Source organism: Rhinopithecus bieti, unplaced genomic scaffold (assembly GCF_001698545.2).
Source record: "Rhinopithecus bieti isolate Rb0 unplaced genomic scaffold, ASM169854v2 scaffold_6933, whole genome shotgun sequence".
Lineage (NCBI taxonomy): Eukaryota > Metazoa > Chordata > Mammalia > Primates > Cercopithecidae > Rhinopithecus > Rhinopithecus bieti.
In genome coordinates, this window is record NW_016805426.1 from 179,793 (window position 1) to 200,758 (window position 20,966).

Genomic DNA, 20,966 nt, shown 5'->3' on the forward strand with positions numbered 1-20,966 from the left:
ACAAAAATAGCCAGGCATGGTGGCGCATGCCTGTAATCCCAGCTACTCGAAGGCTGAGGCAGGAGAGTCGCTTGAAACCGGGAGGCGGAGGTTGTGGTGAGCTGAGATCATGCCATTGCACTCCAACCGGGGCAACAAGAGCAAACTCTATCTCAAAAAAAAAAAAAAAAAAAACTCTTCTAAACTTAAACAACTGGAACTATTTTATTATCTTTTACCTACCTCATGTCTTGTTATAAAAAGGCTATAAGGCAGCTAATCTCTCAAACGTTTTTATGGTTTCCTCTATAAAAGTATTGGCAATTTAGTGAATGCCACTAGCCTGGGACTCAGGGGACTTTGGTTTTAAACTTAGTCTACTGTTAAGTCAGCTAACATATACTGAGCACTCAGTGTGTCTCAGAACATGTGGTGAAGGTTTTACATGGGTTATCTTAATCTGGACAGTGTCACAACAGCTGAGCAGACCAGAGTCAGGTCTGTTAGGCCACTGATTAACAAGGTACCTTTGGACACGTTTCTTAAACTTGGTCAGTCCTAGTTTCCTCCATCTCTGAAACTGAGATAGTAAGTACTTTATAGAGTTGATTCAATAAGATAACGTGTATAGAACTCTAGCACAAAGTAGACCTTAAATTTTTCTATTTTTCACCACTACCCGTTAAGTTTCCTTGTGAGAAAACTGGAGGATGGGTGAATGGTCTCAGAGGACCTGTGTAGCCCTCCGCTTTTCTGTAGCATTGTGACAAGGCTCAAGATTCTTGAGTCTAGTTGAACTTCCACATGTTCATCGTTCCTTTTTTAGATGCTGTCTACATTTGGACCCCAAACCTGCACATTCAAAATGAAACTAAGATTTTAGTGTTGGTGAGCTGGGGCTTTTGTGAACATGGCTGTCATCAGTATACCCTTTCTGTTTTCTATTTCTGTTTTTACATATAAAGACTTCTGCCTTTACCTTTTGGGTCCCCAGCTGAAGGAGAGAATGAAAGATATCCCCTTCTCCTCATTATCTTGGCTCATTTCTGTCGGAACTAAGTGGAAAAACAGTTTCAAGACAGACATTGGGTAAGAATCCCAGGAGAACTCCCAGCTGCTTCTTTCCTAACTTCCACTGCACGTCATCCTTTATTCCCTTAGAAACTATGTGGCCGTAAAGTGTGGCCTTACTTACGCCGTATTTTAACTGATGAAGCTAACTGAACTGAACTGCTGGGGTCTAGCCTAGGCTGTTCTTATTAGCTCTGAGAATGTAGGCAGATCACTGTTCGTAAAACTAGGAGTCCACAATTGCTCAGGTGCTTCTACTTTCATGCTATGTGGAAATATCTTCTACAGTCATCCACTCTTAAGGCCAACCACATCACACATACTCTCCAGGGCAGACTGGACAATAGAGAGTAGATGATGAAACAGAGCCAATCTCCATTACTTTAAAAAATAAAGCAGAAAGATGAATTATTACCATCATCTCATGTATAAAACACACGTAGCTACAGAAGGGCAGTGGTGGTCCTTCCTGCAAGAAGTAGCAACTCTCCTGCAAACCGCAGGCAATTACTTTTTATAGATTATTTGTCTTTATAAATGGTCTGTGCCCACTATTCTTCTGTATTCACTCTTCAGTTTGCCTGTAATTTGCCTCTATCTTTACTCCACTGAAATAGCACACTTGAGATTCTCATTAAACTTGTAATCACTAAATCTGTGGCTTTTTTCTTACCCTCCTTAACCTCTTTGCTATAATTAACATTTTTTTCTTCCCTTGGCTTTTGCTTTGTTTCTTTCCTTCTAACTACTCCTTTTGCAAAATTCTTTTTCCCTTGGCTTTCCTCCAAAGTTAGATCCTTGGACCATGTTCTTTTTGTCCACATTTTCTCTCCTAGGCATCTCATTCACTCCCATAGCTTCGATTTTGATCTCTGTATCTGACTCTCCAGTCTAAATCTAGCCTCCAGCCTCTTTTTCAGGTTTTTGTCCAACATTTCCACCTACCAGCAGAATATTTTCATTTGCATGTTCTTCCACCGCCTCAAACTCAGTATATCTAAAATGTAACTTAGAATTTTCTTTCAAAGCTTGTTCCTTCTTATTTCTTGATTTGCACTAACAGTTACCCCTCCTATTTAAAAAATTTTAGGCATCTGTGACTTCTTGCATATATCATTTTCCTTTTTCCCTACTACTCCTACTTTAGGCAAAGTTCTTATTGCCCGATTGTGATTTTTGCATTATGTTTTCAGTCATCTTTTAACCATCTTAAACACCAGTCATGTATATCTTATTACAACATGGCTCTCATTATCTCTCTCACCTGTTGAGTACAGCCATCTGTTCCATCTTTACCCGCAGCCCGTGACCCCACAGTGTGGGCTCACTCCCTCATCCTCCTCGAAATTTTCTCTTGTTCAAATCTATGAATAGTATTACATTCAAGGCCCCACAGACATAACATCTTAAACCTCTTCCTGGCATTGTTCCCAGCAGTGTCTTAGCTTAGAAAACTACCTGAAGTGGTTTCTCCTCCGGAACTTCTGTAGCACTTATTAGCTACACACCTTAGTTTTGAATTTGCAAAAGCTGTCTTCTGTTATCTCTTCAAGTGGCCCACCTTTACACAATGGTCTCTTTGGCGGATATGAAGCCTATTTTTTTATTCCCTGAGTATCTAGAATAGTGACTTTTATATGATAGATTTCTCTGATTCTAATAAATCCTAAGAATAGAAATATTTTTCCAACATACTAGCATCATATTATAGTTTATAGTATAAAATTTTACCATTCCAAATAGAATAACAAATTTTGTGTTTAAAAGGAAATCTGCTTCACAGCAGGCCTGCCAAGCCAACAAAAGTAGTGTTCCATAGAGGAAAAGATTTAGGCTAGAAATGTGGAGACTGTCACTGGTCATTGTCATTATTGTCACTTCACCTCTGTGAGCCTCATTTCTTCACCTGTAAAATGCAAGACTTTTTAAGCAGTCTTTTGACCCTGTTAGGACTATGTCAAGATCAGTTAATTCAGTTTAGAGAAGGACCCTGTTATATTATACACTTATATATAATATATACATGCTATGTATACTCTATATAGAGAGAACAGAAGTCACCTTTGTTATAAAATATCTAGTACACAGATCAAGTTTTTAAAAAATACAGAAAAAATATCTACCTCCAAGTCTAAGCAATACTGACTTTTGAAATCTGAAGTAGCCCCGTTTACCTGTAACCTCATGGGAGATTTTCTTCTGGAAGAGAAGTAACAGAAGTGCACCTGCTGTATTTACCCTGCTAGTCTTAAGAAAAAGTGGTGGGAACTATTTAAAGACTTCGATAATTTTATAATTGTGAATGTGCTTGCACTTCTGTAAGATAAAAGCAGGTTTCCTGGATAATTAGGCTTGTCTTCTTATATACATTGATCTAGCCCTATTGAACAAGAATTTCTATTTCCTTATTTGAGTTGTCAAGTTGTCCATACTAAACTTAATCCCAGGCAATAGGGTTTTATAGGAAAAGTCTCCCTGTGACTAAGCACTAGAGTAGATAATGTAACAATTTGTTTTCCTTCTGGAATGCATTTTAAACCAGGAAGAGAAGGTTCTGTCCTACTTGAACCCAGCTTCACTCTCCTCCCTGGCGAAAGCTGAGAGGCCTAGGTGTGCCCTGCTCTCAGTTAACTAAAGTCACGTGGTGGTGGGCCCCGCCCCCCCCCAGGGCCTGCTTGGCTGTGGCCCCGCCCCCGAGCCCTGGGGTCGGTGCCTGCTGCCTGCGGCTCTCAGAAGCGTCTGCTACACCGCGGCGAGAGGCATGGGCACGTGGCTGCCGAGGGCGGCCGAGCTCTGGGAAGAAAAGCCCGTGTGCCTCTGCCTAGCGTCGCTACGGCGCTGACTGGGTGTGGATTGATTGGAAAGGTTTGAGGGAGTACTTGGGAAGCATGGTGGCACATGATGAGAGTGGAGGTCTCCTACCTGTTAAAAGGACCATCCGAGTCCTAGATGTCAATAACCAGTCCTTCAGAGAACAAGAGGTAAGACTTTTAAGAGAAACATTAGGCAAAAGGAATGTTTTCTGACTCCACAGAGCTTTTAAGATTTTTAACAAGGTATTAACAGTACAATTTTAAACTTTTGATCTTGTTTTAAAATGTATGTTCTTGATTTATGTGCAAGCTTGAAATGTGTTTAGCGACTGTGGTCTAAGTTTAAATAGTTTATACATAGCATAGCTGGAGTGTACACAGCTTTTATACCAAAAAAAAAAAAGATTTTAAATGTGTGTTACTCTGGTTACATTTGTCACGTTTCCGATGCTTAATATAGTTGTCGTTGTTTTTTTTAACTTGAATTTATATCATCGAGTCTTAGAAACTACCTTAATGGAGCAAGAGGAAAAGAATTCTGTTCTTGTAAATCAATGCTAGTGAACAAATTGCACCTAAAGTGCAGTCTGACGTGGTGTGCGTTTTTCTTCCATCTGATAAGTTCACCGTATGCCACTTTTTTCTTCAGAAAGAGACATGTTAGAATATTTAAACCAATGACTTATTATTTTTACCCTCCTTTGTCTGAAGTCATTGTTTTTTTTTTAGTCTTTATGAACATTTATCAATATAAATCAAATTACTTTATGCCATTTTATGTAATCTTGATTTACTGTTGTGTGATATTCTGTTTATACTATATATTTTAATATATACTACATTGTCACTTATATGCTAGGAATAGTGTTCCTGCATTCAGTTAACTGTATCTCTTGATTGTGGTAGTGGTTTCCGTCTCTGTACACATGTCAAAACTTACCTAACTGTGCATTTTAAATATGTAAAGCTTATACCCCAGCAAAGTTGCTTGTCATGTGTACACATAAACACACCTTTTGGCAGTTAAAATAGCTGCTGTCTTCAGGAGGTACACTTTTATTTGGTGTGGTGTGGCTTTCGTTTTTGTTTCTTGGTTTTGGTCTTTGCCTGTGTGTCTCGATTTTCTCAAAATGTATAAGCATTTGCTTTGAGTAGAGCAGTAATCCACAGTCACTAGTGTGAGTCCTGCAGCTTATCATCTGTTGGGCCCATAGAAACTGGCCTTTGTTTAGTATCAGGCATGAGCTATGTTTCTGCCTTACCTTTATTTCTAAGTTAAGAAAACTAGGAATGTTGTCAGGGTTTTAGATCTAGTGACACAGCTCTAAATAATTTGGGTATTTCTAGAAAAGGAATATATCCCATGTGATCATAACTTATTTTATCTTTTAAAATAACTTTTATTTTCTTTTGATTTTAAAGGTTTTGCTAAGGAGGAGAGAAGATTATTTATCTATTTTAACTCAGAGGAATAGACCCAGGAGCATACTGGTTATTTTATTCAGTGTCTTGATATGATTGGTTATAGAAGAGACCCTCCTAAAATATGTTCTGTAACTGGCATCATTAGACGAAAAGCCTTTCTACGAAACACTGAATTCTCAACAGGATTTTCCATGTTATTGCGGTTAGGTATAAGGGATAACCTGAAAATACTTTAAATTATTCTCAACAATTTTGTTTATAGATGTCCAGAAATTTTTAAGGCATAAAATCTAACTACGAGTGGATTACTAACATTAGTTAATACCCTGATCTGTGGGCAGATTGCTTATAATAATGCATGTGACTGCCTAGCTAACCTAGATAGTCTAATTAAAAATTAACCTAAATTAACAACATAAACTTACGTTAGAGGGTGTTGGACTTTTTTTTCCCCTCCAAGTGAACTTTAGCCCTGGTAAAAGGTTCCCTGCAACAGAAAAATCATGGAGCATGTAAAGCTTGTTGGCATTCTTTGTTTATTCCTATGGATTTTTGGATTTTTTTTTTTAATTTTATGTATGTATTTATTTATTTATTTTTGAGGAAAGTATGGTTCCAGTATCCATATCTGTTCTTTAAGCTTCTTGAATTTGCCGTAACATGTTTCCAGGACTCCAAGGTAAAAATAAACAATACTAGCAGCGGAACTATGGGTGTCTTCCATTTGGTGGTGGTGAGACAGTATGCGCCTATTCCACTCACCCTTCATCGCCTCCAAATGCTGCATCTGACCTATCTAAATATTGTATTAGGAATCTGTTTTGTGACTGCAAATATTTAGGTTCTTAATAGTCAAACCAAGATTATTAAGATAGTTCATGTGGACCTCTAAAGAAAACTACTTTTGGTTTCAGCTCACATGGGCCAATTCCTAACCTGTATTCTGAGAGACACAGATTTTTGTCCCAATCTTGTAGGTGGCCTGTGAATGCCTAATCCATGTCACTTTCCCACAGAAGTTGCATGTATGAGTCTGTTTTCAAATAGTATGTGTATCCTGAAATTAGTAGCAGCATTACACCTTTACATTTCGTAATCACACTTTTTGTTATTTTAGTCATTAAAATTGCTCATACTTTTAAAATATGTATACTAAAAGTTTGTTTTGTATTTACCAAACATTCTTCACGTATGTCGAGTGAGGCAGGAAAGTTACCACCATTCAGTCCCCTAAAGTATTTGCAAAGTGCCCTCCTCCTTTCTCTCTCTCTCCCAACCTGTATTTCCTGAGTAAGCATCATACTTCCCAAGACATCTTAGATTTGATAAACTCTGAAGAGTAGCATTTCCTTTGTGGAGAAGTGAGATTATCGTTGGATTTTTAAAGGACTGTGGAACATATTTAATACCACTTGGCATAATATGCTGCCGCCCTAAAGAGACCACATCAACAAAACCCATGTTCGTTTCAGAAGTATGCTTTAGATAAATTTACATTCACTTATCTAAATCTAAATTCTGTAGTTTTAAAATATCACATAATTTTGAGTTACCAGGAAGTTACTAGTTGTACAGTAACTGGTCCTATAAAGATAAGAAATTTTTATCATTAATTTGATTTTATGTGATAAAATAGATATCAAAAATGTATTTCCTGCTAACTAAATTTTCCATTCATATTCATTGGGAAAAGCACCTTTGCAAAGACTTTTAAGTTGAAATTAAATATTGTATTTTCTGGGAAGTCAAATTTGTTATGCATGAAACAAGGAAGAAGAGTTAACCTCTGTTCCCAAAAAGCAGAACAGAACTTTCTAACAACTGCTTTGTTCCAGTGAAATGTCGGCATTTCTTACTCTGTGAGGTAATTCTATCTTCAGTCCAACAGGAGACTCTTTGTGCTGTCTTTACTAAATGGAAAGGAATGCCTGTGCTGGCCCCTGCACACGCGTGTGTCAGTCAGTCAGCACAGATGTACGTGGGGGAGGCATCCACACATGTCCTCAGAAGCACGGCGTGTGCCATCTTATTGCATATCGCGAAGGTTTCTTTTGCAGTTCATTTATATTCAAAGTTTTACTTTGGAGTTGATTATTTGGTATGAAGGGTTGATCTACAACTCTGCCTCTTAAAGCCTTCAAATTTCTAAATTCTCTTTGATTAGCTACCAAGTTTCCTTGATAGTTCGCATTCGTTTCTGATACATTTAGGAGCTTTAATGAGTCTAATTGTTTCTTTGGATATTCAAATTTTTTACATTTCTTTCCAAATAATGTTAACTTTTCCTGTCAGTTTATTCTTAATTAATTAAAAAAAATTTTTTTACCCAAACCAAAAATGGTCAATATAGTCTTCAGTTGTTTAAAGGCATTATTTTACTCATTTTCTATACCCCTTTTATATTACTTTAGTCATGTCAAAGAATTTTAGAAAAGTTGCTTCTTCTGTTATTTTAAATGATGTCTTATTTTCAGTGATAATTTTAATATAATTTTAAATTATATATCCTCCTGGATTCTCATCAAAATTATTTTGTCAAGTATGCCACAATTGTCAGAGGCACAAAATACAAATAGTTGTGCTCCATAGACATTATAAAGAATAGACCTGCTAGTTTTATGATCTGTCATTCTTCATTTCAGTAACCGTGTGAGTTACGTACTAGTACGCCTCCATTTTTCTAGCGATAAAATCAGAATAATGCAATTTTTATTAAGTTTCAAAATCCTTGAGTAAGTGATGTTTGCTATATTATTATTTAAAAGCACTAACATGTAGAATCGTAACTATTTCTTCTCAATTTGTGTATACCTTTCTTTTAAGTTAATTACTGAGAGAGGATCTAATTATTTATGAATCCCAGTGTTTATGTAGTAAATGGAAATATTCCTAAAATATGTTAGTAATAGCTCAAACTTAATATGTCCCGCACTGTTTCAAGCCCTATTATTCATTTAATCTTCACAACAACTTCATAAGAGAAGTGCTGGTATTAGCCCCATTTTACAGATGAGAAAACTGATGCCGAGGGTGTGCCCTAGCAAGTGGTAGAGCTGGGATTTGTGCCCAGTCGGATTTCAGAGCCTGGGTGCTCTTTTAACTCCTCCCTGCCTTGGCTTCACTGTTTTTCAGCCCATTCCAGTGTCAGACATGTTTATTGAAAGGTCGTATTTTCTAACGGAAGTGATTAAGAATTAAATGGTGGCTGGGCGCGATGGCTCAAGCCTGTAATCCCAGCACTTTGGGAGGCCGAGACGGGCGGATCACGAGGTCAGGAGATCAAGACCATCCTGACTAACCCGGTGAAACCCCGTCTCTACTAAAAAATACAAAAAAAAAAAAAAACTAGCCGGGCGAGGTGGCGGGCGCCTATAGTCCCAGCTACTCGGGAGGCTGAGGCAGGAGAATGGCCTGAACCCAGGAGGCGGAGCTTGCAGTGAGCTGAGATCCGGCCACTGCACTCCAGTTTGGGCGACAGCTCGCGTCTCAAAAAAATAAAATAAAATAAAACACAAAAAATAAAAAAAAAGAATGAAATGGTATAATGTCTGAGATTTGCTTTAAAATATTTAAGTAGGGACAAAAATGAAACAAATTGTTATACCAATGTGGAGGCCGCTTGATAGACACATGGGATCCATTATGCCATTCTCCACTTTCAGGTATGTTCGGAAATTTTCGTAACAATAAGACTTTTTTTAAAAAAAGTTATTCTCCACATTAAACTAAAAAGTTCTATTGGATTTTAGGATGTAATTTCCTTGTTTGAATTTTAATTTTTCCCCTAATGGAAATATTTGGCCTTTCTTATGCACTTACTTTTTGAAAAGTTACTGCTACTCAGTAGAGTTCTTACTGTTTTGACAATGAAGAACAACTCTTATTTTCATGTTTCTGTATTTTATAATGTATAAAAATTGTTTTGTGAGAGGGCTTTACTTTGTCCAAGTTTGTATGAAATCATTGCACCTAAACATACATTTAGTGTCATCTGGTTTGTTTTTATAGGAGCCAAGCAATAAAAGAGTTCGACCTCTGGCTCGTGTCACATCCTTGGCAAATTTAATCTCTCCTGTAAGAAATGGAGCTGTCAGACGTTTCGGTCAAACAATACAGGTAAAAAGAGAGAAGGAAGAGTGATGTAGTCAGGGGACTTTAGAGAGGCCTGGAATTTGTAGTTGTCCTTGAGCTGTACAAACAGGTTTGCATTATTATACTTCAACATAGTTTTCTTTTTGGAATATGCTACTAAGGAATATTGTTGCAGAACAATGTGTAACCTCGTTATATTAATTTTATCTTATGTCAGTGCATAGTCTTGGCTAGTTTTATTCCCAAAACGTAATTTTAGCTGATAAATATTTAAGATTGGTAGGTGGAAACTTGGATAAATTACTGTTTTCTGCATTAAGAAATTCTCAGAACTTTGTCTTTCTTCACTTTAAAAAAAAAGAAAATGGGAGTAATTCTGTTCTTCCTAATCTTATCTTCTCTTTTGTTCACTTTTTCTTTTTTAAGTCATTTACCCTTCGTGGTGACCACAGATCCCCAGCCTCTGCCCAGAAGTTTTCTAGCAGGTCAACCGTCCCAACCCCTGCCAAGAGAAGGAGCAGTGCACTGTGGTCAGAGATGCTAGACATCACCATGAAGGAGTCTCTCACCACCAGAGAAATCAAACGGCAGGAGGTATGCTGGCACTCAGCACCAAGACTGTATTTATTGGCCTGCACTTTAAAAAGACCCGTTTTTTAAATACGTGTTTTCCCAAAAGAACAGCAAATTGATACCGATGGCAAAATTAACTTGGATTTTTGTGTTTGAGCAACAATTCCTAATACATGGTGAACAAAACCTAATGATGGATGACGGTCAAATTAAACAACTCTAATAGGGTAAAATTACCAAACATATGGCAACCTTTTATTTGAGATTCCATTCTGAATTACAATTTTCAAACTGAGTTTGGTTTTTAAATGCCGTTCAAAACATCAAATAATGTGATTATCAGTTGTATATAATTTTCCTTTCTCGAAGGAATGACCTCTGATGTTTACTGGATGTTTTTAGGCAATATATGAAATGTCCCGAGGTGAACAGGATTTAATTGAGGATCTCAAACTTGCAAGAAAGGTTAGTAAATAACTTTTTATCAGATGCCCTAGTTTTTAAAAATTAAATTTCGCAAAATCTAAAGGATAGTTTTCTTAACCTTTAGAAGTAGAAAAATAGAAAATATCTACTGGTGAATACATTTTTTTAGATGGGGTCTAGACATATCCTCAAATACAAGTATTAGTAAGAGAGTTTATTTGGGGATTAATACACACTAATTTATTTTATGTGTAGCAAACAGAATCCACGCTAGCTTTTATATAATTAATTCTCTTTGTTTCCAAGTATAGATCCCTCATGCTTCCCTCATGTGATCTCTCTGTGACACATGTCTCTCCTCTGACAGGCCTACCATGACCCCATGTTAAAGTTGTCCATCATGTCAGAAGAGGAACTCACGCATATATTTGGTGATCTGGACTCTTACATACCTCTGCATGAAGGTTAGATGTGCAACTTAATTGTCATTAAATCTAAAGAGCAATAACGCAATTATTTTCAGTCTAAACTTCTAATGTAGTGCTGACCTATTTTTTAAAAAAACCTGTTAATAGTGTTTATGCTTTTTTATCACTTCAGATTTGTTGACAAGAATAGGAGAAGCAACCAAGCCCGATGGAACAGTGGAGCAGATCGGTCACATTCTCGTGAACTGGGTATGCAGTGAGTTGTTGACGCCAGATACAGTTTCTTACAGATGTGCCATGTTGGAGTTTCTGATAAATATGAGATTGATTTGATCCCATAACTCTGTTCTACAAACACATAAGGCATTAAAACTAAACAAGTTTACAGTGACGTAAGAAATTACAGTCTGTTTACAAAAAAAAAAAAAAACTTCATTAATGCTACAGGTTGATTTGTGTTACAAATATGTTCCTGCTTGGATAGAATTGCCACATTATGTGTGATTATCCGTTGCATTCTTTCACGTATGTTTAAGTGCGTGCCAGATGCTGGGCACTGTTCGAGGAGGAGTCGCTGGGAGTCAGTGATGAAAGGCAGTCTCTGCCTTTATAGCCTAGTGAAGGAAAAGCCAAGCACATAAACAGTCTCAGGGCTGGTGGCAAATGGAGGACACTCAAGTGTCCTGGGAGCACAGACTGCCGGCGTCTGAGGTTGGAGGGAGTAGAAGTCATGAGTCTTCACTTGGATTTAGCCAAATTACAAAAATTCGAAGAGCATTTTGATGATTGCTAAAATAATATTCAGCTTCCATTATTATCTGCCAGAAAATGTCCACAGCTTGTTAAAACTCTCAAGAATAGCTGTACATTTTGTATTTCATGTTTGCAGGCTTCTTAATGTGCTCAGTTGTAACAGGAACACATCATACCTTTTCTTTTATTACTCTTCAGTTGCCGCGCTTGAATGCCTACAGAGGCTACTGTAGTAACCAGCTGGCAGCCAAAGCTCTTCTTGATCAAAAGAAACAGGATCCAAGAGTCCAAGACTTCCTCCAGCGATGTCTTGAGTCTCCCTTCAGTCGAAAACTAGATCTTTGGAGTTTCCTAGATATCCCTCGAAGTCGCCTAGTCAAATACCCTTTACTGTTAAAAGAAATTCTTAAACACACTCCAAAAGAGCACCCTGATGTTCAGCTTCTGGAGGATGCTGTAAGTAGTCCCTTAAGTGCTTGTTTTGTTTTTAAGTTTATACATTAGGCTGCTGTAGAACGTTCTCTTCTGAAGGTGCTGCTTCACACCAGCACAGTGGATGGTTTCGTTGTTCTAAGTACCCAGTGTGTTAGTACACTGTGTACTAAGCAATAAGGAGACGTGTGTGCTGGACTTCGCACATTTTATATCTTAAGGGACAGGATTCTCATCTGATCTCACCTTTTCACCTTGGAACAAATCACTCAATTTGGCTAGGACTGTTTCTTGATCTATAAAATGAACAGACTGGCAGAGTTCACTGATTTCCGGAGTCCCTTCAAGCTTTAAAGTTCTTCCATTCCATATGACATTTTTGCCCTGCGGGAAGCAGGGTGAGTTAATAAACTGAAGCTGCTCTGTCAATTTTATTTATCATTTTCAGATATTGATAATACAGGGAGTCCTCTCTGATATCAACTTGAAGAAAGGTGAATCCGAGTGCCAATATTACATCGACAAGCTGGAGTACCTGGATGAAAAGCAGAGGGACCCCAGAATCGAAGCGAGCAAAGTGCTGCTGTGCCATGGGGAGCTGCGGAGCAAGAGTGGACATGTAGGTGACTTCGCCGCCACGGCAGAGCGGCCTTCCCTCTGCCCCTTTAACTTTCACACGTTCATTATGAAGCAAGCTGGTAAGAGTCAAGTCATGACATGGTAAAAGAAGGTTGCCGATTTTAATTTTATATTACCAGCTTGATAAAGCCAACATTTGGTTTCTTTGACTACGGAATAAATAAGATGCCTTAAATGTCTCAGTGGAGAATCAGTAATACTTTATTTTTTAGTTTTGAAGCATAAATCAACTTGTTTGGCCAGGGGTTTCTTTCTAAATACAGTATTAGTTCCAAAATGTTTAATAAAAAAAATCCTTCAAAAAAAACTTTTATTAAGAGTTTATCTTATGCTTATGGAAGTGGTTTTTAGCATTACATAACAAATTTGTGAAGCAGATTGAATGAATGCAAATTTATTTTTTAAATGCTAATTATAAAAGTACCTGCTAGAACTAAGTACAGTCATGGAATGGTATTTTGTTTCATCATGGATTTTCAAAACCCAATTTATAAGTTGGAGTTTTGTTTAAAAAATTTGAAATCTGACATCTCTGATTTTCCCTCATGAGGGAAAATTTATAAAGGTATACATTTGGGACAAAATAGAACCATTAATATTTTACCAGCTTGCATTTGTAATCCCTACTTTGTGTTGGAAAACTGTGGTATACAACACTAATGTTTCAAGTCAATGTTACTACTAATAGGTCTTTGTGATGCAGAGCATTGACTTAGCTGCTGCTTAATCTGATATTACGTACCAATAAGAAACGTTTTATTTATTCTGAGATTGGAAAACCTTTCCAAATAGAACATGCATAGCCTTGAAATCACCATCTTTATGATTACTAGATTTGTCACTTAGTAAGAGAGATCTTCGAAAAATAAATCTGATGAAATTAATAATGTCAAGTTATTTTAGCAATATATTTCAGTCACTTAAAAACACAAGTTTCATATTTAGAGTTTGTTTCCCATTTCTCCAGAAACTTTACATTTTCCTGTTTCAAGACATCTTGGTTCTGACTCGGCCCGTCACACGGAATGAACGGCACTCTTACCAGGTTTACCGGCAGCCAATCCCAGTCCAGGAGCTGGTCCTAGAAGACCTGCAGGATGGAGATGTGAGAATGGGAGGCTCTTTTCGAGGGGCTTTCAGCAACTCAGAGAAAGGTAAAATGCAGGCCTTAAAATAACGTAAAGAAATAGAAACTCAGAACTGAAGTGAGTTTAGTTTTTGCCTTTAAGAATTCTAGAGATGAAATGGCTCCATTGTCCTATACTTGTTACACCCATTGAGTTGTCCAGGCCTTCCCAGCTCGAACACCTGCAGGTGTATCTAAGAAATAATGCATAGGCTTATATATTCACATTGACATAAATAAATTGCCATAAATTGACAGTCATGTTAAGATTGTATGACCACTTTGTCTGGAATAAACCTTTTTTTAGCCTGATTTCTTCTTTTTTTTTTTCAGCTAAAAATATCTTTAGAATTCGCTTCCACGACCCATCTCCAGGCCAGTCTCACACTCTGCAAGCCAATGACGTATTCCACAAGCAGCAGTGGTTCAACTGTATTCGGGCGGCCATTGCCCCCTTCCAGTCGGCAGGCAGTCCACCCGAGCTGCAGGGCCTGCCAGAGCTGCACGAAGAGTATGAGGGGAACCACCCCTCTGCGAGGAAACTCCCAGCCCAGAGGAGGGCATCTGCAGTTTCCAGTGTTACTCAGGTAGAAGTTGACGAAAACGCTTACAAATGTGGCTCTGGCATGGAGATGGCAGAGGACAGCAAGAGCTTAAAGACACACCAGACACAGCCTGGCATCCGAAGAGCGAGGGACAAAGCCCGGTCTGGTGGCAAACGGAAAGAGACTTTGGTGTAGAGAAGGCTCTGTGTGTTAACTGGTGGAGAGACTGTTTGTTTATAAATGTACAGTTTTGTTTTCTTGTAAGGGGAGCATTGTAGGATTACCATTCTACCAGTTGTAACATTTTCATTGTGTTTGGTTGTTCCTTTTTCTTTTTTTAATGGCAGCTAAAGATATACAGATTACTGTTAAATTGCCTTTTTTAAAAAAAAGATATTTTCTTGAATTATTTAGAACATGTAAGCCTGGTATTTTAATCAAACAAAATATTTATGAAATGGGTTTTCTCTTAATTCTGGATTCATCATGGCTTTCTGATACCAATTGTAATATTTACAATATTCACCAAAACTTAGAATTTTGCAAATACTGGAATTCTGCCAGTGTTTCTTTGATAAGCCTTGCATGCAAAATTTGAAATTTTAACATTGGCACCCAAAACCTACATGGAATGTATGTCTGGAGTATTTCAAACTTTACGTTGAAACATAATTTCCTTGGAAAACAAACCATAAGCCTGAGGAGGTTTTTAATTTTATCAACTGGAATGCTTTATATTAGTTTGTTTTTCACTGTACATTCCTCACTTTACATTCATTTAACCTGCCGATTATTTAATTTTTTTTATTGTAAAGTAGTTTTTAGCATTTGCTTTTATTTTTTTACTTTGATGCCTTTTCAAATTGGCATGTCTTTAAAGTATTTTCTTCCTGATTAAAATGTGTGTGTATGTGTGTGTGTGTGTGTATATGTATATATTTTTTTAATCACATTAACTTTACCAAGTGAAACCAAGCCATACTGTTTTGAGCCAATTAAGAAAATTGCCATTTTAAAGTGGAGCATTTCAGGGTAAAGATCCATGAAATGACTTGATGTATTCTAGACTACTGAAAGAAAACCACTTCAAAGATTTTGTTGAAAGTTTTAGTGTTGTCTGAAAAGCAAGAGGGAAGGTGATTGGTAGTGAGCTCAAAGAAAAAGAGAGAAAAAGAGAGTAGTTTTGTCTTCAGGTAAAATGTCTGGTTGTGCCAGACATTTCACAAGTGTGAAAGGAGATAGGAGAGGCTCAACTTGAGGGCGTGTAGTAAGTTGTAGAAGGCTCGAGGGGACGTGGACTTATTTGCCTTGGTTTGCAATACCTGCAGATAATGAGTTTGAAAAGAAACAATGAAATGTGTTAAAAATTTGACCATATTAGATAAATTTTGGTGGATTTATTCATAAGATGGAAAAAGACTGGTGAATCTTTTATTACAAAATGTTTCTGTTAAAATGGGATCTCATCTTTGAAAGGGGGGAGGAAGAGTAAAAACCCGATTATAATGGTGATCAATTCAAGTCAGTGTTGACTATTCTGTGAAATATATTTGGCCAGTGGAAATGATAATCAGAAAAGACTGTAAATAGATCCATCCAAATGATTTCTCTGTACAAATGAATGATACTATTAAAAAAAAAAAAAAGCACACACATAATCACCCTGAAGGTTTCTTCCCTGGTGGCTATATTGGGGGCATTTGGCAAAATATGCTGGTGTGGCAAAGGAGGTAATGGTGAGCCTCACAAAAGTTAGTAGAAATTGTAGTTAAACCTTTGAAATTCATTGATGAATCAGTGAAAGGTAGATAAGTTTTGTGTTAGGAAATCTTTTAAGAACATGGTGTAATCAGAGCAATTGTATTGAAGATAACTGAACACCTGTTACTTTCTGGATAGGATAGTAAGGGTAGTGGCAAAGCATCCTGATTAATTTCAGATTTTAATTTAAGTACCTCAGGTTCTTGTCTTTGGAAATTCACATTAAAAAGTGTATATTACACTAATAATTGTGATCTGCAACACCAGAAAGCAAGATTTCTAATCATTTCTAGAGGTGGTGTGTAGAATAGTTACTCCAGAGTTAACCTTCATCAGCTTCTGGCATTTAAGAAGCAAGTAGTAGTTCAAGTGTTGTTAATGGAATGATGTTTTATTTAAAACTGTATCTTCCTTTGGTTCCCTCAAAGGTCAAAATAAGATCCAGTATCTAAGTCAATATATTAAAGGAATATTCTTCAGAAATAGTGCCTGTGTTTGAGAGCAGTCAGTGATTTAGCCCACTAGTTCTCAGACCTCTTCGGGCATCACAATCCCCAGAGGTGCTTAAAGAAAAAAAAAGAAAGTAACTGGGCCTCATCCCTAACATCCCCCCTGCAACCCCACACACACCCATGTTACTGAGTCCAGATTGTGGGGCGTCGGGTAGAGGGCTGACTGTGGCTGTGTGCAAGCATCCCTCCTAGCAATTCCAGTGCTGTGAATTCCTCGGATCAGCACTGAGTATTCACTCATCTAGCCAGCCCGCTTTGGGTGACTGATATATAGTCAACATATAGCCACCATATTCTTCGTTTTTGCCTTAACCTGTTCTGAGTCAGAGCTGAAGAGAGTCTAATTTCCCTGCCTTTTTACCTTTCTCCAGTGGGTGTGCTTACATATTTTCAGCAAAGAAGAGTCTGCCCTGCAAATCTTAAACTTCATGGTCCATCTCAGGATGTGTGCACGCACAGTGGTAGGGGAAACCGGGCCATCTTATTAGCTGTCCGTGGATCACAGGTAAATCACCCTGGGATCTCTCCGGACACAACGGACCCATCAGATGTGTTCAGCGACTTGTGGTAGCTGGGTCTACTTTGTTTTTAATGCTTTTCTCAGTATGCAGACAGCACGATATTTGTTTCAAATATATATGGCTATAATGCTAGTAATTAATTATACAAGCATCAGAAAATGCCTAGTTAAGGCCCTCATCTGTAAATGTTGATGACGGAGGCAGAAAGGCCTAAAGTGTCAGTGTTATAATTTGTCTTCATCATACTCCCCACTTTAAATTCCTGCCTATCCCTAGAGCTGAAACTGGCTAAGAAGTAAAAGTATACACTTAGGAGTCCTGGGGGTTCAAAGTAGATGACATCTCAGCCTTCAAACGGACTTTAATTTTATTTATTTATTTATTTATTTTGAGACAGAGCTTTGCTCTTGTTGTCCAAGCTGGAGTGCAATGGTGCAAACTCAGCTCACTGCAACCTCCGCCTCCTGGGTTCAAGTGATGCTCCTGCCTCAGCCTCCCAAGTCACTGAAATTACTGGTGCATGCCACCACACCCGGCTAATTTTGTATTTTCAGTAGAGACAGGGTTTCACCATGTTGACCCAGGCTGGTCTTGAACTCCTGACCTTAGGTGATAAGCCCATCTTGGCCTCCCAAAGTGCTGGGATTACAGGCGTGAGCCATTGTGCCTGGCCCAAATGGGCTTTTTAAAATTGGCGTGAGAGAACACTGACGAAAGAGTAATACCCCTTTGTCCATGCAGTCTAACTCGGGTGGGAGGAACGTCCTCAAAAATAAATCTCCCTAGACCCAGAGAAGTGTTCATTTTTTCTGCACTCAGCAATCCCCAGGACCAACAGCAAGACTGAAAACTTCTCCCAGATGGACGGTTACTCGAGTCCAGTTGTGCTTACACTTAGAGCATGCGTATTTGAGATTCTAATAAAAGCTCTGGACCCTCTCCACCAGGAAAATGTGTGTACCTCCACCACATGACTTCGGAGCTTCAGGGATATTCCCCAGACCTCCCTGTGGATGCAAAGTTGAGATCCTCTTGTCTGTCCTGACCAGGACTCCAGGGAACCTGCTGGGGAGCACGGATTCACTTTGTTCCTATGGGTTCTCCATGCACTGACATCACATGTGTTATATAAAGAAGAGTCAACAACATTAATCTTTCACATTTCTCACTGGTCTGCTAAGTCACACTTGTGACACGCTCGGCCGTGCTGAATATGTTTCTTTGGGATAATATAAAAATATCAAGTATGCTTTTGTAAAATACTTTCAATTTGATACCACATAGCCTTAGCTTCAGAATACTTCCCTCTTCTAAGACCTGTTCACTCAAGAAATGTGCCTGTTTTCTTAGAAGTTGGGCTGCTCGTGAGACGGATGAATGCAGACTTGAGTGAAACCAGGTGCCTTTCCTAAGCCTGGAATGACACTGTCCTGCACGGAGACACACAGGTGTCTCAGGACAAGTGGGGCATTAATTTAAAACTGCTTGAGACAATTAGAGCTCATTAGGATAATGACTACCATGGATTGAAACATCAGACACATTTAAGCCTATAGCTACAGAATGTTTCTTTACAAAATAAAAATTTTGATTCCTTTGGAGTATCTCAGGGAACCAATGTAGGGCTTTGAAAACTGGTTAATAAAGGAAAATCAGGCATTTATCCTACCATTTCATCTATGCGCCATCCCTCAGAGCAAGCAACCAAATAGCTAACATAGGGGAGATCCTCTGCATAGCAGTATCCCAGCTAATAAACGAAGGAATGGCAGAGGATCACCATCTCATAACCCTGACGCATTGAAAGGTCATCAGTAAGGGCACAGAACACACAGACCACTACCTCCCAAGGGACCTGCATCTCAGCTAAGTCCTGCCAAGGTCACACCTGAATCTGATCTCCAGGAAACTAAAACAAGCAGAATTTCTTCAATGAAATAGAAACTGGAAAAAAAGTCATAGATTCTCCTCCATCTCTCTAAGAGACCATTGCAATGCATGGCCCTCATTTAGAGCTAAATCAAACTTTTTAAATAAGAAAATATCCAGCACTAAGTGTATATTTAAAGTCAAGTGGTTACTGTTAGATTTTTGTGTTTAACAACGGCACTGTGATTAGAGTCATAGAGGCATTTACTGAAATGTTTATGGATAAAATTGAATGACAATTGGGATTTTCTTTGAAATTATGAGGGAGGAGAATGGTTGGGACAGAAATGAAACAAGATTGGCCATAAGTTGGGAATCACTGAAGCTGGATCAGACACACAGAATTCATTATACTCTTTACACACATTTGTGTGTATATTGGGAATTCTTTACTAAAAAAGCGGAAGTTAAAAACAGTGTGGTGGCACACAACTGTAGCCCCAGCTACTCAGGAGACTGAGGTGGGAGGATCACTTGAGCCCAGGAGTTGGAGCCATGACCCTGCCTGTGAATAGCACTACACAAAGCCTGGGCAACACACCGAGAAACCACCACTTTAAAAAACGAAAAGGAAAAAAAGAACTTGTGGAATTCCAGGTATCTAAAATGCTTCCAGTTCCTCAGCCTCCCCGCAGAACCCTCAGCCTTTGCTTTTCAAAATACCGCATTTGCTATCTACCATCTCACAGAAACTCAGACCTTCTGCCTGAATTTCACACTTGCTGTCCTCTCCATTACAACTTGGCGGTCGTATTAGGCTACTCTGGATTCTGGCTTAATTAATACAGCCCCCTTCCTCCCTCTCCTCTCCTTTGCCCTGTATCTCTCTCTACCATGATTTGTTTCCTTTGCCAACTCCTTTTTCTCTGCCACACAAACGTGGCTGCCACACTCCATGTGAGCTGAGGCAATGAGAAGACACAGAGGAAGCTCCTCAGTCCCCCAAGGAAGCAATCCACGCAGCCTGGCCCTGAGAATTTCATCAAGGGTCAGTGCGCTAGCTGCATTACTGTCTTCTAAGAAAGGAGATAGCGTTGCAATACCTGGAAATGTTTGCTGTTGAGTAGACCAGAAAGTAAGGCAAAATTAGCTGGATTCCGAGAAATCTGATAATCTCCCATAGAATCCAGATTCCTCAACAGCTGCTGCTGGGGACGGGTGGATGGGCTTTTGTTTTCCTTTCACTGGGCAGGACAAGCAGGGACAGATCTATCAAGTTAGACCTGGAAACCCACGTGGATCACTTAGTCTGATCCCCTTTGCCAGCTGAGGAACCTGAAATCTACAGACATCAAGTGAATTGCTCAAGATCAGGCAGCTGGCTTGTGGCAAAGCTGAGATTAAATGCATCTGAGTGCCCTTGCATTTGTTCTTCCTTCCCTCTTCCACCTTGTGCCACCAGGCACTGGCTTTTCCGCTCCCGTCCAACCTGCCCTCCCTCCAGCCTGAGATGTGTCCCCCCTGCCCCACTCTACCCTACCCCAAACTCCCAGGCCATGCTCTAAATGCTTAGCTCAGTGGCCCCCTCCCAGGGCAAATCAGCTCTTCAACATGCAAGCTCCCCACCCCCGATTCTCCCCCAAGTACCACTATCCAGGGTTGGCCTCCTAAACCTGCACCCCCTTCCCCCTCCATCATCAGCTCACACAACTGCACTCCTGCCCAGATGTCCCTGCTCCCTTTGCATGCTGACTCCCCAGCTTCCCCTAGGCCACCCCCACCCCACCTTCCTCTAAGTCACCCCCAACCCCAGCTCCCATTTTCAGCAGACAGCAGCTTGATGAATTGCCAGGGGTAATTTATTACCAAGGGTAAGTCATCAGATGCAACCTCGGCAGCACCTAGAACACCTTCTCCTCCACTCTTGGGCGCCAGCACACTCTCATCTCCTACTGCCCTCGCCTGTTCTCCCTTTGGACCTCTGCTCTTCCAGACCTCTAA

The 20,966-nt window shown here is 39.1% G+C and overlaps 1 protein-coding gene across 2 annotated transcripts in view; it reads left to right on the top strand.

Moving 5' to 3' along the window:
* Window positions 1-15,960, top strand: part of NET1 (neuroepithelial cell transforming 1) — a 50,828-nt gene extending 34,868 nt beyond the window's left edge. Inside the window, exons 1-10 of one of the 2 annotated variants that reach the window (XM_017872435.1) lie at window positions 3,731-4,031; window positions 9,297-9,404; window positions 9,807-9,974; window positions 10,356-10,418; window positions 10,747-10,843; window positions 10,980-11,056; window positions 11,759-12,016; window positions 12,441-12,611; window positions 13,599-13,785; window positions 14,091-15,960. In XM_017872435.1, coding sequence (XP_017727924.1) covers window positions 3,939-4,031; window positions 9,297-9,404; window positions 9,807-9,974; window positions 10,356-10,418; window positions 10,747-10,843; window positions 10,980-11,056; window positions 11,759-12,016; window positions 12,441-12,611; window positions 13,599-13,785; window positions 14,091-14,497 — 1,629 coding nt within the window. In that variant the 5' untranslated portion in view covers window positions 3,731-3,938 and the 3' untranslated portion in view covers window positions 14,498-15,960. Of the gene's footprint in view, window positions 1-3,730; window positions 4,032-9,296; window positions 9,405-9,806; window positions 9,975-10,355; window positions 10,419-10,746; window positions 10,844-10,979; window positions 11,057-11,758; window positions 12,017-12,440; window positions 12,612-13,598; window positions 13,786-14,090 lie in introns of those variants that run through there. The other variant, XM_017872434.1, reaches the window with a different exon arrangement.
* The last annotated feature ends 5,006 nt before the right edge of the window (window positions 15,961-20,966 follow it).